Here is a 22203-nt window from a genome sequence, read left to right on the forward strand (position 1 = left end):
AGTCTCACCTCTTGTAGTCTTTCCTGGGTGATACCTGCGCAATGAATTCAATCGATTAATTGGTGAAGGCCAAATTGCAGTTCAGATATTATCGAAGGTAAAAACATAAAAGGCGGAAGATCAGCGTAATTTTTCATGTGCTATAGTAATACGTGTGTCGTCATACGCATAGAGGGGACTGTTCGTTTTTTGATGGGTCGCTGTTGTATCGATTTTACGTTTTTTATTTTCCAATTTTGTATCGTCCGATAGTTTGGGTGCTAGTATATCACGAATAATCATATAAACGTATTTGGTATAATGAAATGTATAGTAAATATGAAGAATAGTATAAAGTATTATATGACAAGTAGGCTCACCTTCTGGACCCCGCTCGACATCTTTAGACTGTTTTGGTTTTTTGTGTTTCGGTTTTTCGTGTGATATTGGTGTAGTGTCTTCAGTTTCATCGATTACCGTAGTTACCGGTTCTTTACCTTCCTCTTGAACCGTTATCACTTGGGTTACCTGCTCTTTACCATCGCGTTTCTTGCTCGTACGTTTCTTCACTATTTTCGCCGGCTTCCCTTCCTTTGTTATTACTGTCGTGACCGTAACACGTTCCTTTAATTCTTCTACCAGTTTCGGTTTTATCGCCTCTGGGTTTTCAACGGGAATATCAGCTTCCTCGACTTCTTCAAACGTTGTCGTAATTATTGGCTGTTCGCCCTCTTGTTGGGAGATAACTTGTTCAGTAACTCGAGGAATGTCATCACCACTTTTCTTCGTCGTTCTTTTCTTCATTACTTTCTTAGGTTTTTTGCCAGGCTCTTCATAAATTTCTTCGGTAGTCACCGTCTCCACGGTCTCAACAACGTCCTCATCTCGTGGTAAATATCTTATGCCATCGTCTTGATTTTTTTCTTGGTCTTCGGGCTTCTTGTCTTTCTTCCAAGGCTTCAGCTTGATTTTTTCCTGCTCTTCTTCAGGCTTGTCGCCTTTAGGTATTCTGAATTTTATCTCTGGTTGCTCTTCCGTTTTTAGTGGTTTAGGCACGCCAGGCACAATCGGAATCGATTCCATCTCAGGTTCTGGTTTTTTCTTCTTCAATTTCGAAGGCTTCTTTACAGGCTTATCTTTCTCGGGTTCTTCCTTATCACGTACTTCAGGAGCTTCACGCTCTTCGAGATCGGTTTCGCTTGATGGTACATCATAAGGCTCAAACGACGTCAGCTCTGGATATTCTTTATCTTCTTTGGATAGTTGTTGCTTCAACTTTGGTGTTTTCTTCTTTGGTAATTCGTCTACAACTTCTGATTCGTCTTTGTCAACCTTTGGAATCTTTTTAAGAGTGACTATTTCATCTTCCGGTTCTTCTTTTGATGGCACTTTGCCTTTACCAACTTTGAACTTTTCCGGTGTTTCTGTCTTGGGTTTCTTTGGCTTCAGTGTTCTCTCGTAAACCGACTTATCTTCAATAGTTTCCAATGGCGTTTTCTTCAAATCTTCAAACTCCAAATCGAGTTTTTCCAATTCGGTTAGCTCTTTCTTCATCGGCTTGTGTGTGCGCTGCTTTGGCTTTTTGATTTTAAGCGCATCCTCCATGTTTCGAGATAGTATACCTGACTGAACATAGATAGGCTCAAGTTCAGTGATCACCGGATACTGTAGAGAAGGTGGCCATTCGTGGGCAACTATTCGACTACGTAACATAATTTTCGGAAATGCATCACGTTTTTTGCCCGCGTCTTTTGGTTTCTTTGACACTATTGCTTTTTTCAATTTAATTTGAGCGAACTCGGGCATTTGTGGAGATTCTATTTTTAGTTTAACGGGCTTTTGTTCATTCCGCTCAATTTTCATCAATTGGGGTTTCAGCTTCTGTTTTAGCTCTGTCATTTTCTGAACCTCTTCAGGAGATTTCTCAATAGATGTAAGTGGTTTCCTTTTCGCAATCTTTTTGGTTTTCTTCGGTGGTTCTGGAATATCAAATTTATATTCATCGATTATTCCTTTGGAAATTTCACTCACTGTAGTTACTAGTTCCTTGCCTTCTTCTTCCACGGTGACGTGTTCGACGAGTTTTTTATCTTCACCGCGTTTATGAACGATCTTCTGCTTCTTCGTTATCTTTCTTGGTTTCCCTTGATCAGATATCTCATCTGTTACAGTAACTTTTTCCCGGGTTGCTTCGATAATTGTAGTCTCAGATAGTTCCTCGAGTGTAGGGAAATCTGACATCTTTTCTTCCTCAATTATTTCTTCGCCAGGCAAGACAACCGTAGTAATTCTCGGTGGTTTGCCTACCTCCTCTGTTATAGTTTCTTCAATGACTTCGGGTTTCTTACCCTTCTTTCTGCGAATCGTCTTTTTCTTCGTTACCTTCTCCGTTGTTTTATCCGGTGTTTCGTGTATCTCTTCGGTAACTATTGTGTCAATAACATCTGGGTAGTCTTCAGTCTCTCCCTTGGGAATTTCAGTGACTCCGAATTCTTTTCCACCGTCTGTTACAGTATTTGATTTTCGCTTTGGTTTTTTTGTTCCTTTTGGTTTTGGTTGTTCCTGAAGCATTTGTTCCACTTTTTCCATGGGGAGTTCCAGAACCGTCGTTATGGGTTGTTCGTCTCCTTCGACCACAGTTGTTTCTTCGATGATTACGGGCTTTTCGTTTAGTTTTTGAACTACGGTACGTTTCTTTGAAATCTTTGTCGGCTTCCCTCGTTCTGTCACCTCCGCCGAAACTGTGACATGTTCGCGCGTTACTTCGACGATTGTTGCTTCGGATGGTACATCAAGTGCCGGAAGTTCTATGACCTCGCCATCTTCGAAAATTTCGGTGACCGGCACGATGATTGTGGTTTTTCTTGGTGTCTTGTCTGCCTCCTCAACAGTAATTTCCTCAATGATTTCGGGTTGTTTACCCTTCTTCCTAGATACTGTTTTTTTCTTAGTTACTTTTTTGAGTTTTTTATCAGGAGTTTCTTGAATTTCTTCAGTGATTATTGTGTCTACGAAAATTGGAATTTCTTCGGATTCCTTTGCGATTATTTCTTTGATTTCGGTTTCTTCGTCTTTGCTTGGTACCTTCTTGGGTTTCTTACTTGATTTTTTCGTTTTGGGCAGTTTACTCATAATTTCTTCAACTTTTTCAGCTGGAAGTTCACATACAGTCGTTACAGGTTCCTGGTTTTCTTCTATGATAGTTGTCTCTTCAGTTGCTCGAGGCTTCTTATGTGGCTTTTCAACAATCGTCTGTTTTTTAATTATTTTTTTGGGTTTCAGTTGAGGCGTTAATTCCTCAATGACCGTGGTTTTAGAAGTAACAACTTCTGGCACAACATCCGGTATCAGCTCAGGGAGTTTATTTGTCTCTTCGAAGATGATACTCTCAATGGGATGTTCGACAACAGTTAATATTGGGCTTTTGCCATTTTCCTCGATCGTTGTCTCTTCCCGGACTTTTTGTTCATCACCCCGTCTCTGTACAACTCGTTTTTTCGTTATCTTCTTCGGTTTTCCTTGCTGTGTTACTGTCTGAATCACAACTACTTGTTCACTAACTACTTCTTCTTCAGTAGGAGTGGCTTGTTCAATGATTGGCAATACATGAGTTTTTTCGTCTATAAGCACTTCTTCGAATGGTTCATCTAGCACCGTCGTCACGGGAACTTTTCCTTCTTCTTTTACAGTTACTTGTTCAGTTACTTTCTGTTTGTTGCCTATTTTCCGAACGACACGCTTTTTAATAATTGTTCGTGGCTTGCCTTTGTCTGTCACCTCTTCCGTAACACTGATCTGTTGAGAAACTTCAACATCCTCAGGTTTCTCGTGTTCCAATGAGAATGTAACGTTCTGTTCAACAGTGACATCTTCGTTAGTTTCTTCAAAAACAACAGTCACTGGGGCCTTGCCTTCCTCTTCAACAGTTATTTCCTCCGCTACTTTCTTTGCTTTACCGCGCTTGATGATCTTTTTTGTCTTGGTGAATTTTTTTGGTGTGCCTTTAGGCGTCAAAGTATCAGTGACTTTGACCTCTTCTTGTATTTCCTCAAGGACAGCTGGCTGCTCTTCGAACTCTATAGCCGTAGGTGCTCGTTCGAGAATTTGATCGGTCCGAGATTTTTGAGGTGACTTTCCTTCCTCTTCAACGGTTATTTCTTCCGAAATTCTTTGCTGTTTATCTTTGGTTTGGATAATTCGCCTTTTCGTTGTCTTTTGCGGTCGTCCTCCTTTTGTTAATACCTCGGTAACGCTCACTTGTTCAGTGGTCTCCTCAATAAGTGACGGTTCGTGTACCTCAATAATATCTAGAGGTTTATACGTTTCCTCTTCTATTATTTCTTCGCAGGGTATCTCAGTATGCAAAACAATTGGAACCTCACCTTCCTCTTCAATTATTTCATCCTCGACAACCGTTTGCTTCTTTCCTCGTCGTTTGATGGTTCGCTTTTTTGTCACCGTTACCGGCTTACCTTCCTCAGTTATTATTTCACTGATGGTCACCTGTTTACGAGTTTCTTCTGGTTGTGTGTCCTCGATCGATTTCTCAACTAAAGGCAATGGAACAACTATCTCATCAAGAAGAATTTCTTCCACAGGATGTTCAACAATGGAGAAAACTGGAGCTTCACCCTCTTCCTCTACCGTTGTAACTTCTGTCACCTGTTGTTTTATTCCCTTCTTTTTTATAATACGTTTTTTTGTAATTTTTTTTGGTTTTTTCTTGGATGTTACAACGATTTCTCGTGTTGTTAGAGTCTCGATTGTTTCCGGGACTTCTTCATGCTTTTTGTCGGAAGGTATGTACCTGATGTTATCATCATACGGTTTCTCTTCAGTTATTTCATCCTTTGGTTTCTTCCAGGGTTTCAGATGTATTTTCTCTTTCTCCTCCGCTGGTTTGGGGCCCTGCTTAGACTTGAACTTTTGTTCCGGTGTTTCTTCGTCTATTTCGGACTTTGCTTGACCCGGAAAAATGACAATGTTCTCAAATTCTTGTTCTGGTTTACTTGGCTTCCGCTTTGGCTTCTTTTGACCCTCCAATTTTTCCGGGACATTGGTTTTTTCTTCGTCTTCGAGAGGTTTGAATTTTTCGAAATCAGTCTCGACCGATGGCACGTCATAAGGTTGAAACATAAGGCCATCCGGTAATTCATCTCCAATATCAGGCTTTTTGACGCTTTTTCGTGCAATTTCGGGCTTTTCAACAGGTTTTAATGCCGCTTCGTCCTTTGATTTTTGAATGGGAATTTTCTTTAATTTTATATTCTCTGGTAGATCATCTGCTTGTTCTGGTACTTTTCCTTTACCGAATTTCAATTTTCGATCCAGCTGTTCGTCGAGCTTCTCAAGCTTCGGAGTACGTTGATAAACCTTTTTCTCAGGCATGTCTTCTAACGGAACGTTCTTGAGTTCCTCGAATTCGGCATCAAGTTTCTCGAGAATTGACTCATTCTGGTTAGTGGGCTTGAACTTTTTGTGTTTGATCTTCCGGAGTTTAATAGCATCTTCCATGGAGTGCGATAAAATTCCGTTTTGAATAAATTGAGGCTTAAGAAAAGAGATTTTGAGGTATAGCACTGAGGGAGGCCACTCACAGAATATTATACGACTGCGCAAACGAATTATGGGAAATTTGTCTTTTTCGTTGTCCTTGCGTTTAATAATTGGAGCTTTCTTTAATTTAATTTGTGCGAAATGAGGCAGTTCGGGTTCGGGTTTGGAGATCTTTAGTTTTGTAGGTTTAACTTCATTTACTTCTAAGTTGACGCGGAGAGGTTTTAGTTTTGCTTTCCGAGCTGCAATATCTTCTGGTACCGGAAGATCTTTTGATTCCCGAGTCATCTTCTTTGTTGGTTTCAGAAATTCCTCTGGTATTTTCTCGGTAGGAGAAATATCTTCCTGGGGAAATTGAGTTGACATAACCACTGGAGCCGAACCCTCTTCTTCGACAGTTTGTTCGTCGGCCCTTTGATGTTTCAGTCTCTTCTCTGGTATTGCTTTCCGTTTCGTAACTTTCCTTGGTTTATTTTCCTCAGTTATGTCTTGGGTGATAAACACCGCTTCGGGATTTTCCACACATTCTGAAGGTTGTGGACGTTCTACAGAAACGAACTCTTCTTCTGGGTGAGCGATAATAGTTGTTTTTGGCGCTTTACCTTCTTCTTCGACGGTCTGCTCTTCAGTCACCTGTTGTTTATTTCCTTTCCTACGAATGATTTTCTTTTTCGTGATCTTTCTGGGTTTGCCTTTTTCAGTAATGTCTTGTGTGACAGTAACTTCTTCGCGAATTTCTTCACGCTCCGTAGGTTTGGTAAATTCGAGCGATGGCAAAGATTTAGTGACTTCTTCAGGAACGTATTCCTCTTCCGGGTGTGCCAATGACGTAGTAACTGGAGTTTTACCTTCTTCTTCAACGGTCTGCTCTTCAGTCACCTGTTGTTTATCGCCCTTCCTACGAATGATTTTCTTTTTCGTTATCTTTCTGGGTTTACCTTTTTCAGTAATGTCTTGTGTGACAGTAACTTCTTCGCGAATTTCTTCACGCTCCGTAGGTTTGGTAAATTCGAGCGATGGCAGAGATTCAATGGCTTCTTCAGGAATGAATTCCGCTTCCGGGTGTGCCAATGAAGTAGTAACTGGAGCTTTACCTTCTTCTTCAACGGTCTGCTCTTCAGTCACCTGTGGTTTATCGCCTTTCCTATGAATGATTTTCGTTTTCGTGATCGTTCTGGGTTTGCCTTTTTTAGTAATTTCTTGTGTGACAGTAACCTGTTCGCAAATTTCTTCACGACCCGTAGGTCTGGTAAAATCGAGCGATGGCAGAGGTTCAGTGGCTTCTTCAGGAATGCATTCCTCTTCCGGATGTGCCAATGAAGTAGTAACTGGAGCTTTACCTTCTTCTTCAACGGTCTGCTCTTCAGTCACCTGTTGTTTATCGCCTTTCCTACGAATGATTTTCTTTTTCGTGATCTTTCTGGGTTTGCCTTTTTTAGTAATTTCTTGTGTGACCGTAACTTCTTCACGAATTTCTTCATGCTCCGTAGGTTTGGTAAATTCGGGCGATGGCAGAGGTTCAGTGGCTTCTTCAGGAATGCATTCCTCTTCTGGGTGTGCCAATGAAGTAGTAACTGGAGCTTTACCTTCTTCTTCAACGGTCTGCTCTTCAGTCACCTGTTGTTTATCGCCTTTCCTACGAATGATTTTCTTTTTCGTGATCTTTCTGGGTTTGCCTTTTTTAGTAATTTCCTGTGTGACAGTAACTTCTTCGCGAATTTCTTCACCATCCGTAGGTTTGGTAAAATCGAGCGATGGCAGAGTTTCAGTGGCTTCTTCAGGAATGCATTCCTCTTCCGGGTGTGCCAATGAAGTAGTAACTGGAGCTTTACCTTCTTCTTCAACGGTCTGCTCTTCAGTCACCTGTTGTTTATCGCCTTTCCTACGAATGATTGTCTTTTTCGTGATCTTTCTGGGTTTGCCTTTTTCAGGAATTTCTTGACTGACAGTTACTTCTTCTCGAATTTCTTCCCGCTCCGTAGGTTTGGTAAATTCGAGCGATAGCAACGGTTCAGTCGCTTCTTCAGGAACAATCTCTTCCTCTGGGTGAGCGGTAATGGTTATCTTTGGCGCTTTATCTTCTTCTTCGACGGTCTGTTCTTCAGTCACCTGTTGTTTATTTCCTTTCCTACGAATGATTTTCTTTTTCGTGATCTTTCTGGGTTTGCCTTTTTTAGTAATGTCTTGTGTGACAGTAACTTCTTCGCGAATTTCTTCACGCTCCGTAGGTTTGGTAAATTCGAGCGATGGCAACGGTTTAGTGACTTCTTCAGGAACGTATTCCTCTTCCGGGTGTGCCAATGACGTAGTAACTGGAGCTTTACCTTCTTCTTCAACCGTCTGCTCTTCAGTCACCCGTTGTTTATTGCCTTTCCTACGAATGATTTTCTTTTTCGTGATCTTTCTGGGTTTGCCTTTTTCAGTAATGTCTTGTGTGACAGTAACTTCTTCGCGAATTTCTTCACGCTCCGTAGGTTTGGTAAATTCGAGCGATGGCAAAGGTTTAGTGACTTCTTCAGGAACGTATTCCTCTTCTGGGTGTGCCAATGACGTAGTAACTGGAGCTTTACCTTCTTCTTCAACGGTCTGCTCTTCAGTCACCTGTTGTTTTTCGCCTTTCCTACGAATGATTTTCTTTTTCGTGATCTTTCTGGGTTTACCTTTTTTAGTAATTTCTTGTGTGACAGTAACTTCTTCGCGAACTTCTTCACGATCGGTAGGTTTGGTAAAATCGAGCGATGGCAGAGGTTCAGTGGCTTCTTCAGGAATACATTCCTCTTCCGGGTGTGCCAATGAAGTAGTAACTGGAGCTTTACCTTCTTCTTCAACGGTCTGCTCTTCAGTCACCTGTTGTTTATCGCCTTTCCTACGAATGATTTTCTTTTTCGTGATCTTTCTGGGTTTGCCTTTTTTAGTAATTTCTTGTGTGACAGTAACTTCTTCGCGAATTTCTTCACGATCCGTAGGTTTGGTAAATTCGAGCGATGGCAACGGTTCAGTTGCTTCTTCAGGAACAATCTCTTCCTCTGGGTGAGCGGTAATGGTTATCTTTGGCGCTTTATCTTCTTCTTCGACGGTCTGTTCTTCAGTCACCTGTTGTTTATTTCCTTTCCTACGAATGATTTTCTTTTTCGTGATCTTTCTGGGTTTGCCTTTTTCAGTAATGTCTTGTGTGACAGTAACTTCTTCACGAATTTCTTCACGCTCCGTAGGTTTGGAAAATTCGAGCGATGGCAGAGGTATAGTGGTTTCTTCAGGAATGAATTCCTCTTCCGGGTGTGCCAATGAAGTAGTAACTGGAGCTTTACCTTCTTCTTCAACGGTCTGCTCTTCAGTCACCTGTTGTTTATTTCCTTTCTTACGAATGATTTTCTTTTTCGTGATCTTTCTGGGTTTGCCTTTTTTAGTAATTTCTTGTGTGACAGTAACTTCTTCGCGAACTTCTTCACGATCGGTAGGTTTGGTAAAATCGAGCGATGGCAGAGGTTCAGTGGCTTCTTCAGGAATGCATTCCTCTTCCGGGTGTGCCAATGAAGTAGTAACTGGAGCTTTACCTTCTTCTTCAACGGTCTGCTCTTCAGTCACCTGTTGTTTATTTCCTTTCCTACGAATGATTTTCTTTTTCGTTATCTTTCTGGGTTTGCCTTTTTCAGTAATGTCTTGTGTGACAGTAACTTCTTCGCGAATTTCTTCACGCTCAGTAGGTTTGGTAAATTTGAGCGATGGCAGAGATTCAGTGGCTTCTTCAGGAATGAATTCCTCTTCCGGGTGTGCCAATGAAGTAGTAACTGGAGCTTTACCTTCTTCTTCAACGGTTTGCTCTTCAGTCACCTGTTGTTTATCGCCTTTCCTACGAATGATTTTCTTTTTCGTGATCGATCTGGGTTTGCCTTTTTTAGTAATTTCTTGTGTGACAGTAACCTGTTCGCGAATTTCTTCACGCTCCGTAGGTTTGGTAAATTCGAGCGATGGCAAAGGTTTAGTGGCTTCTTCCGGAACGTATTCCTCTTCCGGGTGTGCCAATGACGTAGTCACTGGAGCTTTACCGTCTTCTTCGACGGTTTGCTCTTCCGTCACCTGTTGTTTACTGCCTTTCCTACGAATGATTTTCTTTTTCGTGATCTTTCTGGGTTTGCCTTTTTCAGGAATTTCTTGACTGACAGTTACTTCTTCTCGAATTTCTTCCCGCTCCGTAGGTTTGGTAAATTCGAGCGATGGCAACGGTTCAGTCGCTTCTTCAGGAACAATCTCTTCCTCTGGGTGAGCGGTAATGGTTGTCTTTGGCGCTTTACCGTCTTCTTCGACGGTCTGCTCTTCAGTCACCTGTTGTTTATTGCCTTTCCTACGAATGATTTTCTTTTTCGTGATCTTTCTGGGTTTGCCTTTTTCAGTAATGTCTTGTGTGACAGTAACTTCTTCGCGAATTTCTTCACGCTCCGTAGGTTTGGTAAATTCGAGCGATGGCAAAGGTTTAGTGACTTCTTCAGGAACGTATTCCTCTTCTGGGTGTGCCAATGACGTAGTAACTGGAGCTTTACCTTCTTCTTCAACGGTCTGCTCTTCAGTCACCTGTGGTTTATCGCCTTTCCTACGAATGATTTTCTTTTTCGTGATCTTTCTGGGTTTGCCTTTTTTAGTAATTTCTTGTGTGACAGTAACTTCTTCGCGAATTTCTTCACGCTCCGTAGGTTTGGTAAAATCGAGCGATGGCAGAGGTTCAGTGGCTTCTTCAGGAATGCATTCCTCTTCCGGGTATGCCAATGAAGTAGTAACTGGAGCTTTACCTTCTTCTTCAACGGTCTGCTCTTCAGTCACCTGTTGTTTATTTCCTTTCCTACGAATGATTTTCTTTTTCGTTATCTTTCTGGGTTTGCCTTTTTCAGTAATGTCTTGTGTGACAGTAACTTCTTCGCGAATTTCTTCACGCTCAGTAGGTTTGGTAAATTTGAGCGATGGCAGAGATTCAGTGGCTTCTTCAGGAATTAATTCCTCTTCCGGGTGTGCCAATGAAGTAGTAACTGGAGCTTTACCTTCTTCTTCAACGGTTTGCTCTTCAGTCACCTGTTGTTTATCGCCTTTCCTACGAATGATTTTCTTTTTCGTGATCGTTCTGGGTTTGCCTTTTTTAGTAATTTCTTGTGTGACAGTAACCTGTTCGCGAATTTCTTCACGCTCCGTAGGTTTGGTAAATTCGAGCGATGGCAAAGGTTTAGTGGCTTCTTCCGGAACGTATTCCTCTTCCGGGTGTGCCAATGACGTAGTCACTGGAGCTTTACCGTCTTCTTCGACGGTTTGCTCTTCCGTCACCTGTTGTTTACTGCCTTTCCTACGAATGATTTTCTTTTTCGTGATCTTTCTGGGTTTGCCTTTTTCAGGAATTTCTTGACTGACAGTTACTTCTTCTCGAATTTCTTCCCGCTCCGTAGGTTTGGTAAATTCGAGCGATGGCAACGGTTCAGTCGCTTCTTTAGGAACAATCTCTTCCTCTGGGTGAGCGGTAATGGTTGTCTTTGGCGCTTTACCGTCTTCTTCGACGGTCTGCTCTTCAGTCACCTGTTGTTTATTGCCTTTCCTACGAATGATTTTCTTTTTCGTGATCTTTCTGGGTTTGCCTTTTTCAGTAATGTCTTGTGTGACAGTAACTTCTTCGCGAATTTCTTCACGCTCCGTAGGTTTGGTAAATTCGAGCGATGGCAAAGGTTTAGTGACTTCTTCAGGAACGTATTCCTCTTCTGGGTGTGCCAATGACGTAGTAACTGGAGCTTTACCTTCTTCTTCAACGGTCTGCTCTTCAGTCACCTGTTGTTTTTCGCCTTTCCTACGAATGATTTTCTTTTTCGTGATCTTTCTGGGTTTGCCTTTTTTAGTAATTTCTTGTGTGACAGTAACTTCTTCGCGAATTTCTTCACGCTCCGTAGGTTTGGTAAAATCGAGCGATGGCAGAGGTTCAGTGGCTTCTTCAGGAATGCATTCCTCTTCCGGGTATGCCAATGAAGTAGTAACTGGAGCTTTACCTTCTTCTTCAACGGTCTGCTCTTCAGTCACCTGTTGTTTATTTCCTTTCCTACGAATGATTTTCTTTTTCGTTATCTTTCTGGGTTTGCCTTTTTCAGTAATGTCTTGTGTGACAGTAACTTCTTCGCGAATTTCTTCACGCTCAGTAGGTTTGGTAAATTTGAGCGATGGCAGAGGTTCAGTGGCTTCTTCAGGAATGAATTCCTCTTCCGGGTGTGCCAATGAAGTAGTAACTGGAGCTTTACCTTCTTCTTCAACGGTTTGCTCTTCAGTCACCTGTTGTTTATCGCCTTTCCTACGAATGATTTTCTTTTTCGTGATCGTTCTGGGTTTGCCTTTTTTAGTAATTTCTTGTGTGACAGTAACCTGTTCGCGAATTTCTTCACGCTCCGTAGGTTTGGTAAATTCGAGCGATGGCAAAGGTTTAGTGGCTTCTTCCGGAACGTATTCCTCTTCCGGGTGTGCCAATGACGTAGTAACTGGAGCTTTACCGTCTTCTTCGACGGTTTGCTCTTCCGTCACCTGTTGTTTATTTCCTTTCCTACGAATGATTTTCTTTTTCGTTATCTTTCTGGGTTTGCCTTTTTCAGTAATGTCTTGTGTGACAGTAACTTCTTCGCGAATTTCTTCACGCTCAGTAGGTTTGGTAAATTCGAGCGATGGCAGAGGTTCAGTGGCTTCTTCAGGAATGAATTCCTCTTCCGGGTGTGCCAATGAAGTAGTAACTGGAGCTTTACCTTCTTCTTCAACGGTTTGCTCTTCAGTTACCTGTTGTTTATTGCCTTTCCTACGGATGATTTTCTTTTTCGTGATCCTTCTCGGTTTGCCTTTTTCAGTAATTTCTTGACTGACAGATACTTCTTCTCGAATTTCTTCACGTTCTGTGCGTTTTTCGAAATCGACCGTTTTGGCTTTTTCAGTGTTGAACTTTTGAGCTATCTGCTTTTCCTTTTTGTCAAGGGTGACGTCAGCTAAATCCATGTCGACGGGAGTTTCTTCTAAAGAAATTCCTCTTTCCAGTTCAACTATATCCTCGGCTTCTTCAATGCTCGATGGGATTATTTCTTCAACACCTGTATCACCGGTTATTTCTTCTATAGGCATGAATTGTTTTCTCGGTATGCTTGGTAACTGAGATTTTACATCTTCAAGTTCTTCTTCGATGACTACGACATTATCTCGGTCGGAAGGAGACGGTTTTTTCTTACGTATTATTGTCCTCTTCGTTTTGATGGCAGAAGTTTCTTCATCCTTACTACCGCGCCTGAATTTAGTCGTGTATTCTTCGGTTACTTCGGTGTCCGATTCGGACACCGGCTGTTGTGTTGTATCTGGGATATCGTGTTCTGTGTCGTGTATTAATGTGCTGTGATGTTGCACGCGTGCTTCTGTTGTTTCTGAAATGTTACAGAAGAGTTGTGATGTGATTAGAGTGTCTGTGATCTGTTTGCCGCTTGCTTTGCCTTTTTGGTTTGACTTCTACAAGACTTGATAACGGATCGAGGCTTTTCTCTGAGTCAGTATACAACACTTGAATATCGTTAATTTACACCTTACCAAATACATAGCGCAAAGACGGCTGTGTGTAAACCTATTAACTTGGAAGTAAATCTAATCAAACAGCATCTTCTTTAGATTTTCATTTTTATGCTGAAAATATTGCTCTTTAAATTCTTATACAAAATTTCAATGCAATTTTTTTTTCATGCAATTTTAAAGTCATAATGCAGACATTGTTCATAACGCCTATTTCAAATTTAGTTTTATGGATACTTGGGAAACTCTTCAGCATTTAAGAAGTCTTTTCAATTCGGATAAAAACTGCAATACTGAGATATCGTATGTCGCAAAGACTTCTTCGGTTCCATTTGAATACTTTACTTTCAAGATTCGAAATACTCTCGATTTCTCCTTGTAACATAGAAAATTAAATAAGAATTCAATATTTGTCATTAGTAGTAAATTTAATCGTTAATATTTCAACTAGTCCTTGTTTATGATTAATCATTAATTATTCGTGTTATTTCTTTATATATACGAGAGTGGCTGTATTATTTATTCATTTTCGTGCCTCATTTATTTAATGTCATGACGTTCAAAATTCTAACGGTACGGAAAAGAACCTCGATCCCGAATCAAGCACTGGGTATGAGGAAACAACACTACCAGGAAGAAATGCGAGAGTTATAGTGATATATGTTAATACGATTTCTGTTGTAGACACAGGGAAAAATTTAGTTGGGGCAATGGGGCGGGCGAGCAATATTTATATGTGCTCATACACATGAAATTTGTTGGGGTTTGACTGATAAGTGACTTTTTAGTTGTGCGCGTGTAAAGAGCAGGAGCATATGAAGTGTGAAATGTTTATTTGTGTTGACTCGCCTGTAATGTCGAGAGAGAGGACCGCTCTTTTTACTTACCAGCTTAAAATCTCTTTGACAGAGACTAATATTTGGGTCTTTTATGTTCATTCTGCAACCTACAGCCCTTTGTTGCCAATATATTTTAGAAAATTCCAAATAACGCTAACATACTAGACACAACGATGAGAAATCCAAATAAAAAACTAACGTGTAAAAATGCGTTGCTCAAAGAAAAATTGAGAGGATAACTCGTCTAAGACGAAGTCGAATTACTGGCAGACTTACGACAGTTGAATCCGAACCAAATCCGCCAGTTCGATTACCGACGAATTCGATAGCATGGACCTGAATACTTTCGTGTTTCACGAATACCGAAAACATCATAATGGCCACGGAACAAATAATATACATAACCGAACATATCCCCAAAGTGTGTTGTACTCACCAACGATGACGCGGTTCAGATGGTCAGACTCGATCGAGACTTGAGCCGATTTGGCTGTAGGCTTTATGGATTCGGGTAATTGGGATTCTTGTTCTCCGGTTGCTTGGAGTTCTGTCACTAATACCCCACGTTTTTCTTGGTCCACTGGTCTTGCTCTCTTTGTATCTGGTTTTTTAACATTGAACTCGGATGCTACACTTTCTGGCAATATTTCTTCTTTGATCGCAACGCCACGATCAACAACGTCCGGTAGAGCATTAACCTCGTCAGCTTTGCCTTTTATCACCTCTTTCGATTCTTTCTCAAAGTTTGTCACCTCCGAAATTCGTAGACTCTCAGAAGTTTGGAAAACCACATCAGCCTGACCAGATGGCGCAATTTTATTTACTGGCAGACTCTTTTCGCTCTCGTGCAACTGCTGAATTGATTGCTCAATGCTTTCGTATGGTATTTGTTCTGGAACGATTTTCTTACTCTCGGGCTTCTGTTCCTCAGGTAATTCTTGCGTCGTCGTGCTTGTCAAGACTTGCGATTTTTGAGCCACCTGCCGACCCCAAACGTTTGTATCAGCAATCTGTTTCATTGGTTCTTCGGGTGTTGCTAGAACGTTCTCCGTTTCTCCTTGAGTTATTTCGGATACAGATAACGAAACTAGTTCCTCGAGATTTGCCTTACCCTTTTGCGTTTCAGGTTCTGCTCTATTCGGCAAATCTTGCGTGTTTATCGCAGTCAATATTTCCATTGTCTCGATCACTTCTATACTCGAAACGTGAGTCAGTGCTTTATGTGTTTTTGGCTTTTCCTCTATTGGCATATCTTTCTCAGTCTCGTTGGATATAACTTCTGAAATCGCGACTGTGCTCATTTCCTCAATTTCCGCCGTTCCACGCTGCCCTTCTGGTTTTTCCATTTCTGGCAAATCTTCAGCCATTGTTACCGTCACAACTTGACTCTGTTCAGCGATTTCTCGACCAGATAAGTTTGGCTGAGCTTTTCGGCTAGACGGTATTTCGGGACTCAGCAAAACGTCCTCAGCATCATTCGTTTGTATTAGAGACACACTCAGAGGAGACAACTCATCAAGCAATCGCTTGCCAGTTTGTTCTTCTGGCGCTTTCGGTTTTGAAAGTTCCTCTGCACTTACGAGGGGCGTCACTTGCATTGTTTGCGCTGCTTCGCGACTCAACAATTTGGGTTGTGCTGTACTCTCAGTAGGAGCCTCCACACTTGGCATGGATACTTCTTGTTCGTTCGAAATCACTTCAGAAACGGTGAGCGGTGAGAATTCTTGAATGTTTCGTTTGCCTTCCTGTACTTCAGGTTTTTTGTCATTGAAGAGTTCTTCGGTACTTCTTAGAGTCAAAATTTGGAGAGTTTCGGCGACGTCATGTCCCGATAAAAGCGGTTGCGCGGTCTTTTCGCTCGGCACTTGTTGCCCCAGAAGTACTTCTTCGTTCTCGTTCGAAACAGTCTGCGAAACTATTACAGATGTTAACTCATTCAGTTGTGGTATTCCATGTTGTTCCTCCGGATGCTTCTCTCTTACAAATTCTTCAGTGGTTGACACTGCTTCGACTTGACTCGTTTCGGCTATTTCACGTCCAAGCAAATTGGATACTGCTATTTTGGTGCTCGGAATTTCCGGACTAGGTAAAAGTTGTTCAGCCTCTGTGGACACGGCTTGCGAAACTATGAGAGACGTTAGTTCATCAAGACAAGGTTTGACCTTGTACTCTTCAGGGGCAGCAGGAGTGACAAGCTCCGCGGCGTTTCTAACTGCCGTTATTTGAATTGTTTCAGCTGTTTCTATACTCAGGAGATTTTGCTTAGCTGTCGCCTTGTTGGGCACCGGAGCTGTCAATAGACTTTCTTCAGTTTCGTCTGAAATCGTCTGCGAAACAATTAACGATGTTAATTCGTCTAGATGTGCTTTTCCATGTTGTTCCTGAGGTTGTTTCGTCTGGAGCTCATCGGTATTATAAGCAGGCATTACTTCACTTGTTTCCGCAATTTCTCGTCCAAAAAGATTCGGCGTTGCTGTTTTCACGCTTGGGATTTCAGCAGTGGGTAACAATTGTTCAGACTCGTTAGATATGGCCTGCGAAACGATAAGCGATGTTAATTGATCAATGGTTGGTTGTCCCTTTTGTCCTTCCGGTACTACAGGAGCGAAGAGTTCTTCGGCATTTGTTATAGCAGTTATTTCAGTTGTTTGGGCGGTTTCTCTTCCCAAAAGACTTGATTTTGCCACTGCTTCGTCGGGAACTTGTGCACTGGGTAGATTTTCTTCAGTCTCATTTGAAACTGTCTGCGAAATGACAAGCGATGTTAATTCATTCAAATGCGGTTGTCCTTGTTGTCCTTCTGGTTGTTTTTCCTTCACGAGTTCTTCGGTACGTGAGACAGTTGTTACTTCACTTGTTTCGGCAATTTCACGTCCCAATATATTTGGCGTGGCTGCTTTTAAACCGGGTATTTGAGGAGTAGGCAAAAGTTGTTCAGCTTCGTTGGAAACAGTTTGCAATACCACCAACGAGGTTAGTTCATCCATTTGCAACTTTCCTATTTGTTCTCCAGGTGCCATTGGTACTGGCAAGTCTTCTGCATTCGTCATAGTTGTTACTTGAGTTGTTTCGGCTGTTTCTCTGCCCAGCAGGTTTAACTGAGCAGTTACTTCACTTGGAACTGTGGTGCCAGGCAAATTTTCCTCTACCTCATTTGACACAGTTTGTGACACTACGAGTGATGTCATTTCATCAAGATATGGTCTACCGCGTTGTTCTTCAGGAGCTTTCGTTATTGCCAAATCTTCAACACTCGTCAATGCCATAACTTGACTAGATTCAGCTATTTCTCTGCCACTTAATTTAGGCTCAGCAGTTTTACCCTTTGGAACCTCGGGACTAGCCATGGTTTCTTCAAGTTCATTGGAAATAATTTGTGAGACATTGATCGACGAGTGTTCTTCTAATTCTCGCTTACCTTGCTGTTCTTCTGGCCTCGCATCCTTGATTAGCTCTTCAAAACTAGCCAAAGTTAATATCTGCGTTGTTTCTGCTATGTCGCGACCTGACAGACTTGTTTCTGCTTTCTTCGAGCTCGGTACTTCCTCTCCTGGTAATAACTCCTCCGCTTCATTCGATAGTGTTTGAGAAACAATTATTGAAGTCAACTCTTCCAGAGCTGGTACTCCTCGTTTTTCTTCTGGACTCACGGTGTCAACCATATTTTCCTCACTTGACATTGTCACTACTTGAGATGTTTGGGCTATTTCTCTACCAAGAAGTGAAGGCTGAGCTGTTTTGACTCCTGGAACTTCCGGGCTGGACATTTCTTGTTCTGTCTCGTTGGACATTATCTGCGAAATCGTGACTGACGAATGTTCTTCAAGTGCTGGAATTCCTTTTTGCGAGTCCGGTTCTGTTGGTATGGCAAAGTCTTTTACCGTGGAAATCGTTTCGATTGATGTTGTTTCTGCGATTTCTCTTCCATCCACTTTTGGTCTTAGACTTTTTTCCCTCGGAATCTCCGGACTTTCTAGCATTTGTTCAGTTTCGTTTGAGACTGTTTGCGATACCACAATTGATGCCATTTCGTCGAAATGTGGTTTACCCTTTTGCGCCATTGGTCCCGTGACTTTTTCGAATTCTTGGGCATCCGCAATTGTTGCTATTTCTGTTGTTTGAGCCACTTCTCTGCCACTTATGTTCGGTTGCGCTCTGCGATCTTTTGGCTTTCCAACCTCCGTTAAAACGTCTTCTGTCTCGGTGGAAATAATCTCTTCTACCACGACCGTACTCAAGCCATCCATTTGTGGTGTGCCTTTTTGCGTTTCAGGAATGAATTTATCTTTAAATGTATCTTCGCGCTCACTCGTTGTTGTTACCGTTTCAATAACTGATTCCATTGTCGTTTGCGTCACTGTGGCCTGTGATGAAATCCGTTTCTCATGAGTCATTTCTCCGATACTTTGAACAATTTCGGTCTCCGATTTTTCTGCTGTTTCGAATAAATTGTATTCCTGTTTAGCCTTAACTCCTGGTGCTTTTGGTTTACCTTCAAAACTTGCTTCCTTATCCTCAGTCGTGATTTGGGAAACTTGAACGGAAGTAACACCCTGAACCTCAATGACGGCTTTTTGTGTTGCTGGCTTGAAGGTACCTTCGAAAAACTGCTCCCCTTCTTCCACCAAGTTCTCGTTAACGGTTATTCCTTCGAATGTATCTTGACTACTTATTGCTACTTGCTTGTCAAAGATTTGTTTTTCGGGTTTTGTTTGCACATCCATTTGGGACTCGACCGCCACAGTTTCGACTGTACTACGTTCAGTCACGAGAGAACTTTCAGCTGTACGCGATTCAATGATCTTTTGATCCTCCAGATTTGATTCGACCTCACCTGATGTAACTTCCGTAATCGTTACACCGTGACCTTCCTCGAATTTCTCTTCGGCCTTTGTTGAAACCGATTTCGGATAATCAGTGAAATGTCTTTCGCTTTCACCCGTCGGAACTTCTTCAATAATGATAGGTTCAAACATATCCTGTCGGGAATGTGCTTGACGCTTATCACTTTCGAACGGCTCTACGGTGCCGACGCTTTGATTGACGAAGATTTGAGTCTTTTCGGCGATATCTTGGCCAACTCTGGTCAACGTAAGTTCTGCCACGCTTTCCATTTGACTAGCGATCGTTACGCTTTCTTCCTTGTCCTGAGTAAAGACTTGATCTACCATCAAACTCTTACCCTCCACGAATTTAACGTTAGCATTGTGCTTATCTGGCTGGAATTTTCCTTCGAAGTCCTGACCGAGTTCTTGGGCGATAGCTTCTGTAACACCGACACTCTCAAAAGTTCCTTGTGTCTCTTTAGCCTCCGCTGTTCCAGGCTTCGCAATCGTCATTTCAGCAATATTTTCTCTCGGTGTTATTTCACTTTGTTGAACAACTTCTTTACCTTCAATAGCTGGCTTAGCCATCTCCTCACGGGGTTTTTTAGAAGTATTCAATTCCTCTTCCAAGTCTTGAGTCATGGTTGTCTCAACCACAAGGGCCGAAGTTTTTTCATCAAAAGCAACTCGGGCCTTCGTCGTTACAGTTTTGCTTTGAATTCTTTCTTCCTCTCGTTCGCCCAAGAACTCTTCGGTTATTTGCACAGTTTCATAAGGCTTTTGACCAATATGAGCTGTGGCCATTGCCGGTTTTAAGATCTCAACCTCGCCCGTGCCTAAACTCGGAATGACCTCTGATTTCTCAGCAACTTCACCACCGGGTACGAATTCTGGCAAAGCTTCTCTCGTAGTTGGTTTGAACTCACCAATAAAACTTTCCTCATGATCTTCCGGCGTGATTTCCATTATGGTAGTAACTCGCTTACCTTCTTCAACCGTTACGTTAACGTCTTTTGTCTCAGGCTTGAATGTGCCCTCAAAAGATTTTTCCTGATCTTGTGAAATGTTCTGAGATACAATTAAACTTCTATATACTTCTTGGCTAGAAGATGCTTTGACTGTGTCAAGTTCCGATCGTTCGATATTACCAACCGAATCCTCGACTACAACCGACACAGTTTCGGCAATTTCATGAGCTATGTCAATTCCGAGAGTCGCAAGCTTCTCACCCGGTAATATGTCTGGTGAGTATGGGGATTCTTTTTCGCCAGATGTTATTTCAGATATTGTAACTGTGCTTCTTCCGGATTCAACGTCGATTAGAGCCACTTTATCGTCAGGTTTGATATCAGAGAGTAATTGATCTTCGCTCTCACCAACAAGAATCTGCGAGCTCGTCAACGGATTAAATGTCAAGTGATCGAGAGTTGCAATCGATAAAGTTGGCTTTTCGTCGATAAACTCTTTTGTGCTTGAATCAACGACGTGTTCAGTAGTTTCCGCAACGAAATGTCCACCATCCAGTATTTTGTCAGCGGTCTTTATTTCTGGCAAGTCTTTTGGTTTGTAGTCCGCTTCTTTGTCCTCCATCGTGACCATTGTTACTTGGAGACTCTGTCCTTCAACTAGTGAAAAATCGGCCAATACTTCGGTCGGCTTCGTCTTTTCTGTAAGTGGAACTTCAGTCTCATTTGCTTGAGTCTCTATTCTTACGATGCTTTCCAATGGAATTTGCGAAGAAACCGCTGAAGCTGATTGTGGCTTGATCTCTTTTAGTTCACCAGTGCTTGAATCGACCTGGACTTGAGTTTTTTCAGCAATCACATGTCCGGTTAGGTCTAAACCTGCTGTTTTTTCCGCTGGTTTCTCAAGACTTGCTAGGTGGCCCTCGTGTTCGATCGTTGTAACTTCTGTCACCGTTGTCACTTGACCTTTGTCCCCGATCGTTACGCTTGCCGTGTTTGTAGCGATAATTGGCTTTTTTACAAACTCGGTCTCTTTCTCCGATACCAAGGCTTCACTTTGAATAATACTACTCTCAAAAGGCACATGTTCTTTTGTAGCAACGGATGGATGCGGAACTGCACTAGTTAATTGTCCGGTTTCGGACGAGGTGGTTACTTCAGTGAGTTCAGCGACTCGATGAGCATCGAAACTCGTTGTAGCATGTTCAGTGTGAGTCTCAGCTGGTGTGTATGCTTTTTCATTATCGGAAGCAATAGTTTGAGTAACATTAATACCTATGCTTGCCTCCTCATAAGCAACTTCCGGTATCTTCTGTTCTGGCTTAACGAACTCGGACATAATACCCTCGAGGTCGCTCGTGGATGTTTCCATAGTTATCAGACTCTTGTGAGTTACATGATCGGTAAGAGCAGTGGCCGCTTGTGCAACTTTTGGCTTGAACTCATCCGCACCATCCTCAGGAATTGTTTCAGTTGCTTGCGCTACTCCGTGACTTGCTAGATCGAACGTTGCAACTTTAGCTTCTGGTTTTTCTGTCTCTTCGAGAAGTTTTGCGCGTTCGCCAATGGTGACTGATGATACTACTACACTTTCACCAATTTCGAAAGTCAGCTCGGCTTTTCTGTCACCTGGAGCAACTTCTTTCAATGGCGCTTCGGTTTCCTGAGTTTGTACCTCTTCTGCAATCACTGTTTCATAAGGCAGCAGCGTTGCTTGTGGTTTCGCATTGATTGGTGCGGAAGGTGTAAATTCAGTGATGCCTGAATCGCTCATTATCTCGAATTTGGTTGCCACACCTTGAACTTCGAAGTCTACAAGAGCTTCAGCGGTTTTGGGTTTTGCTTTTCCATCAAAGGGGGCTTCCTTATCCTCTGTATGTGTCATTATCACCTGCAATCCTTCGCCTTCTGCAAATGTAACATCGATTCGTTTGGTTTCTGGTTTCGTATCCGCCGGTAAAACGGATTCTTTCTCCGAAACCGTGGTCTCAATCTGTTGAACAAGTTCCAAGCCGTTCTGCAATAACGTAGCACTTTCTGGTTTTGGTTTTGCATCTTTGGCGAGAATGTCCACGTTATTAGCGATAACGGTTTCTCGCGTTTCGGCAACTTCGTGTGTCATCGTCAAATTCAATGTTATTTTGCGTTTTTTATCAAGTTCTTCCGGCTGCAGAATCTCTTCTCTCTGATTTGTTACCACTTCCGTTATCATTATATTTTCAGCGGTTGCTACCTCAATCTCTGCAATCTGTTGTAATGGTTTAGTATCTTCAAGTCGAGGGTTTTCGGCTTCAGCGATATTCGTCTCTACAATGATGAGTTCATCCAGGGCGTCCTGAGTACCAAACGCTTTAGCGGTTTTTGGTGTCTCGTCACTCATCTTTCCAGCACTTTGTTCTATTAGAGTTTCAGATTTCATTGCTATTTTACGACCGTCAATCGCACTCTGGGCCATGTAATCCTGTGGCTTTGTATCTGGGGAGTAAA

General features: G+C 42.1%; 1 protein-coding gene across 2 annotated transcripts in view; it reads right to left on the reverse strand.

Moving 5' to 3' along the window:
• Positions 1-22203, reverse strand: part of LOC122417520 (titin-like) — a 140313-nt gene that overhangs the window by 15894 nt on the left and 102216 nt on the right. For both annotated transcript variants that reach the window (XM_043431063.1, XM_043431064.1), the window contains 2 exons: positions 360-12947; positions 9-34 (listed from right to left, as the gene is read on the reverse strand). In XM_043431063.1, coding sequence (XP_043286998.1) covers positions 9-34; positions 360-12947 — 12614 coding nt within the window. The remainder of the gene's footprint in view (positions 1-8; positions 35-359; positions 12948-22203) is intronic.

Source organism: Venturia canescens, chromosome 10, assembly GCF_019457755.1.
Source record: "Venturia canescens isolate UGA chromosome 10, ASM1945775v1, whole genome shotgun sequence".
NCBI lineage: Eukaryota > Metazoa > Arthropoda > Insecta > Hymenoptera > Ichneumonidae > Venturia > Venturia canescens.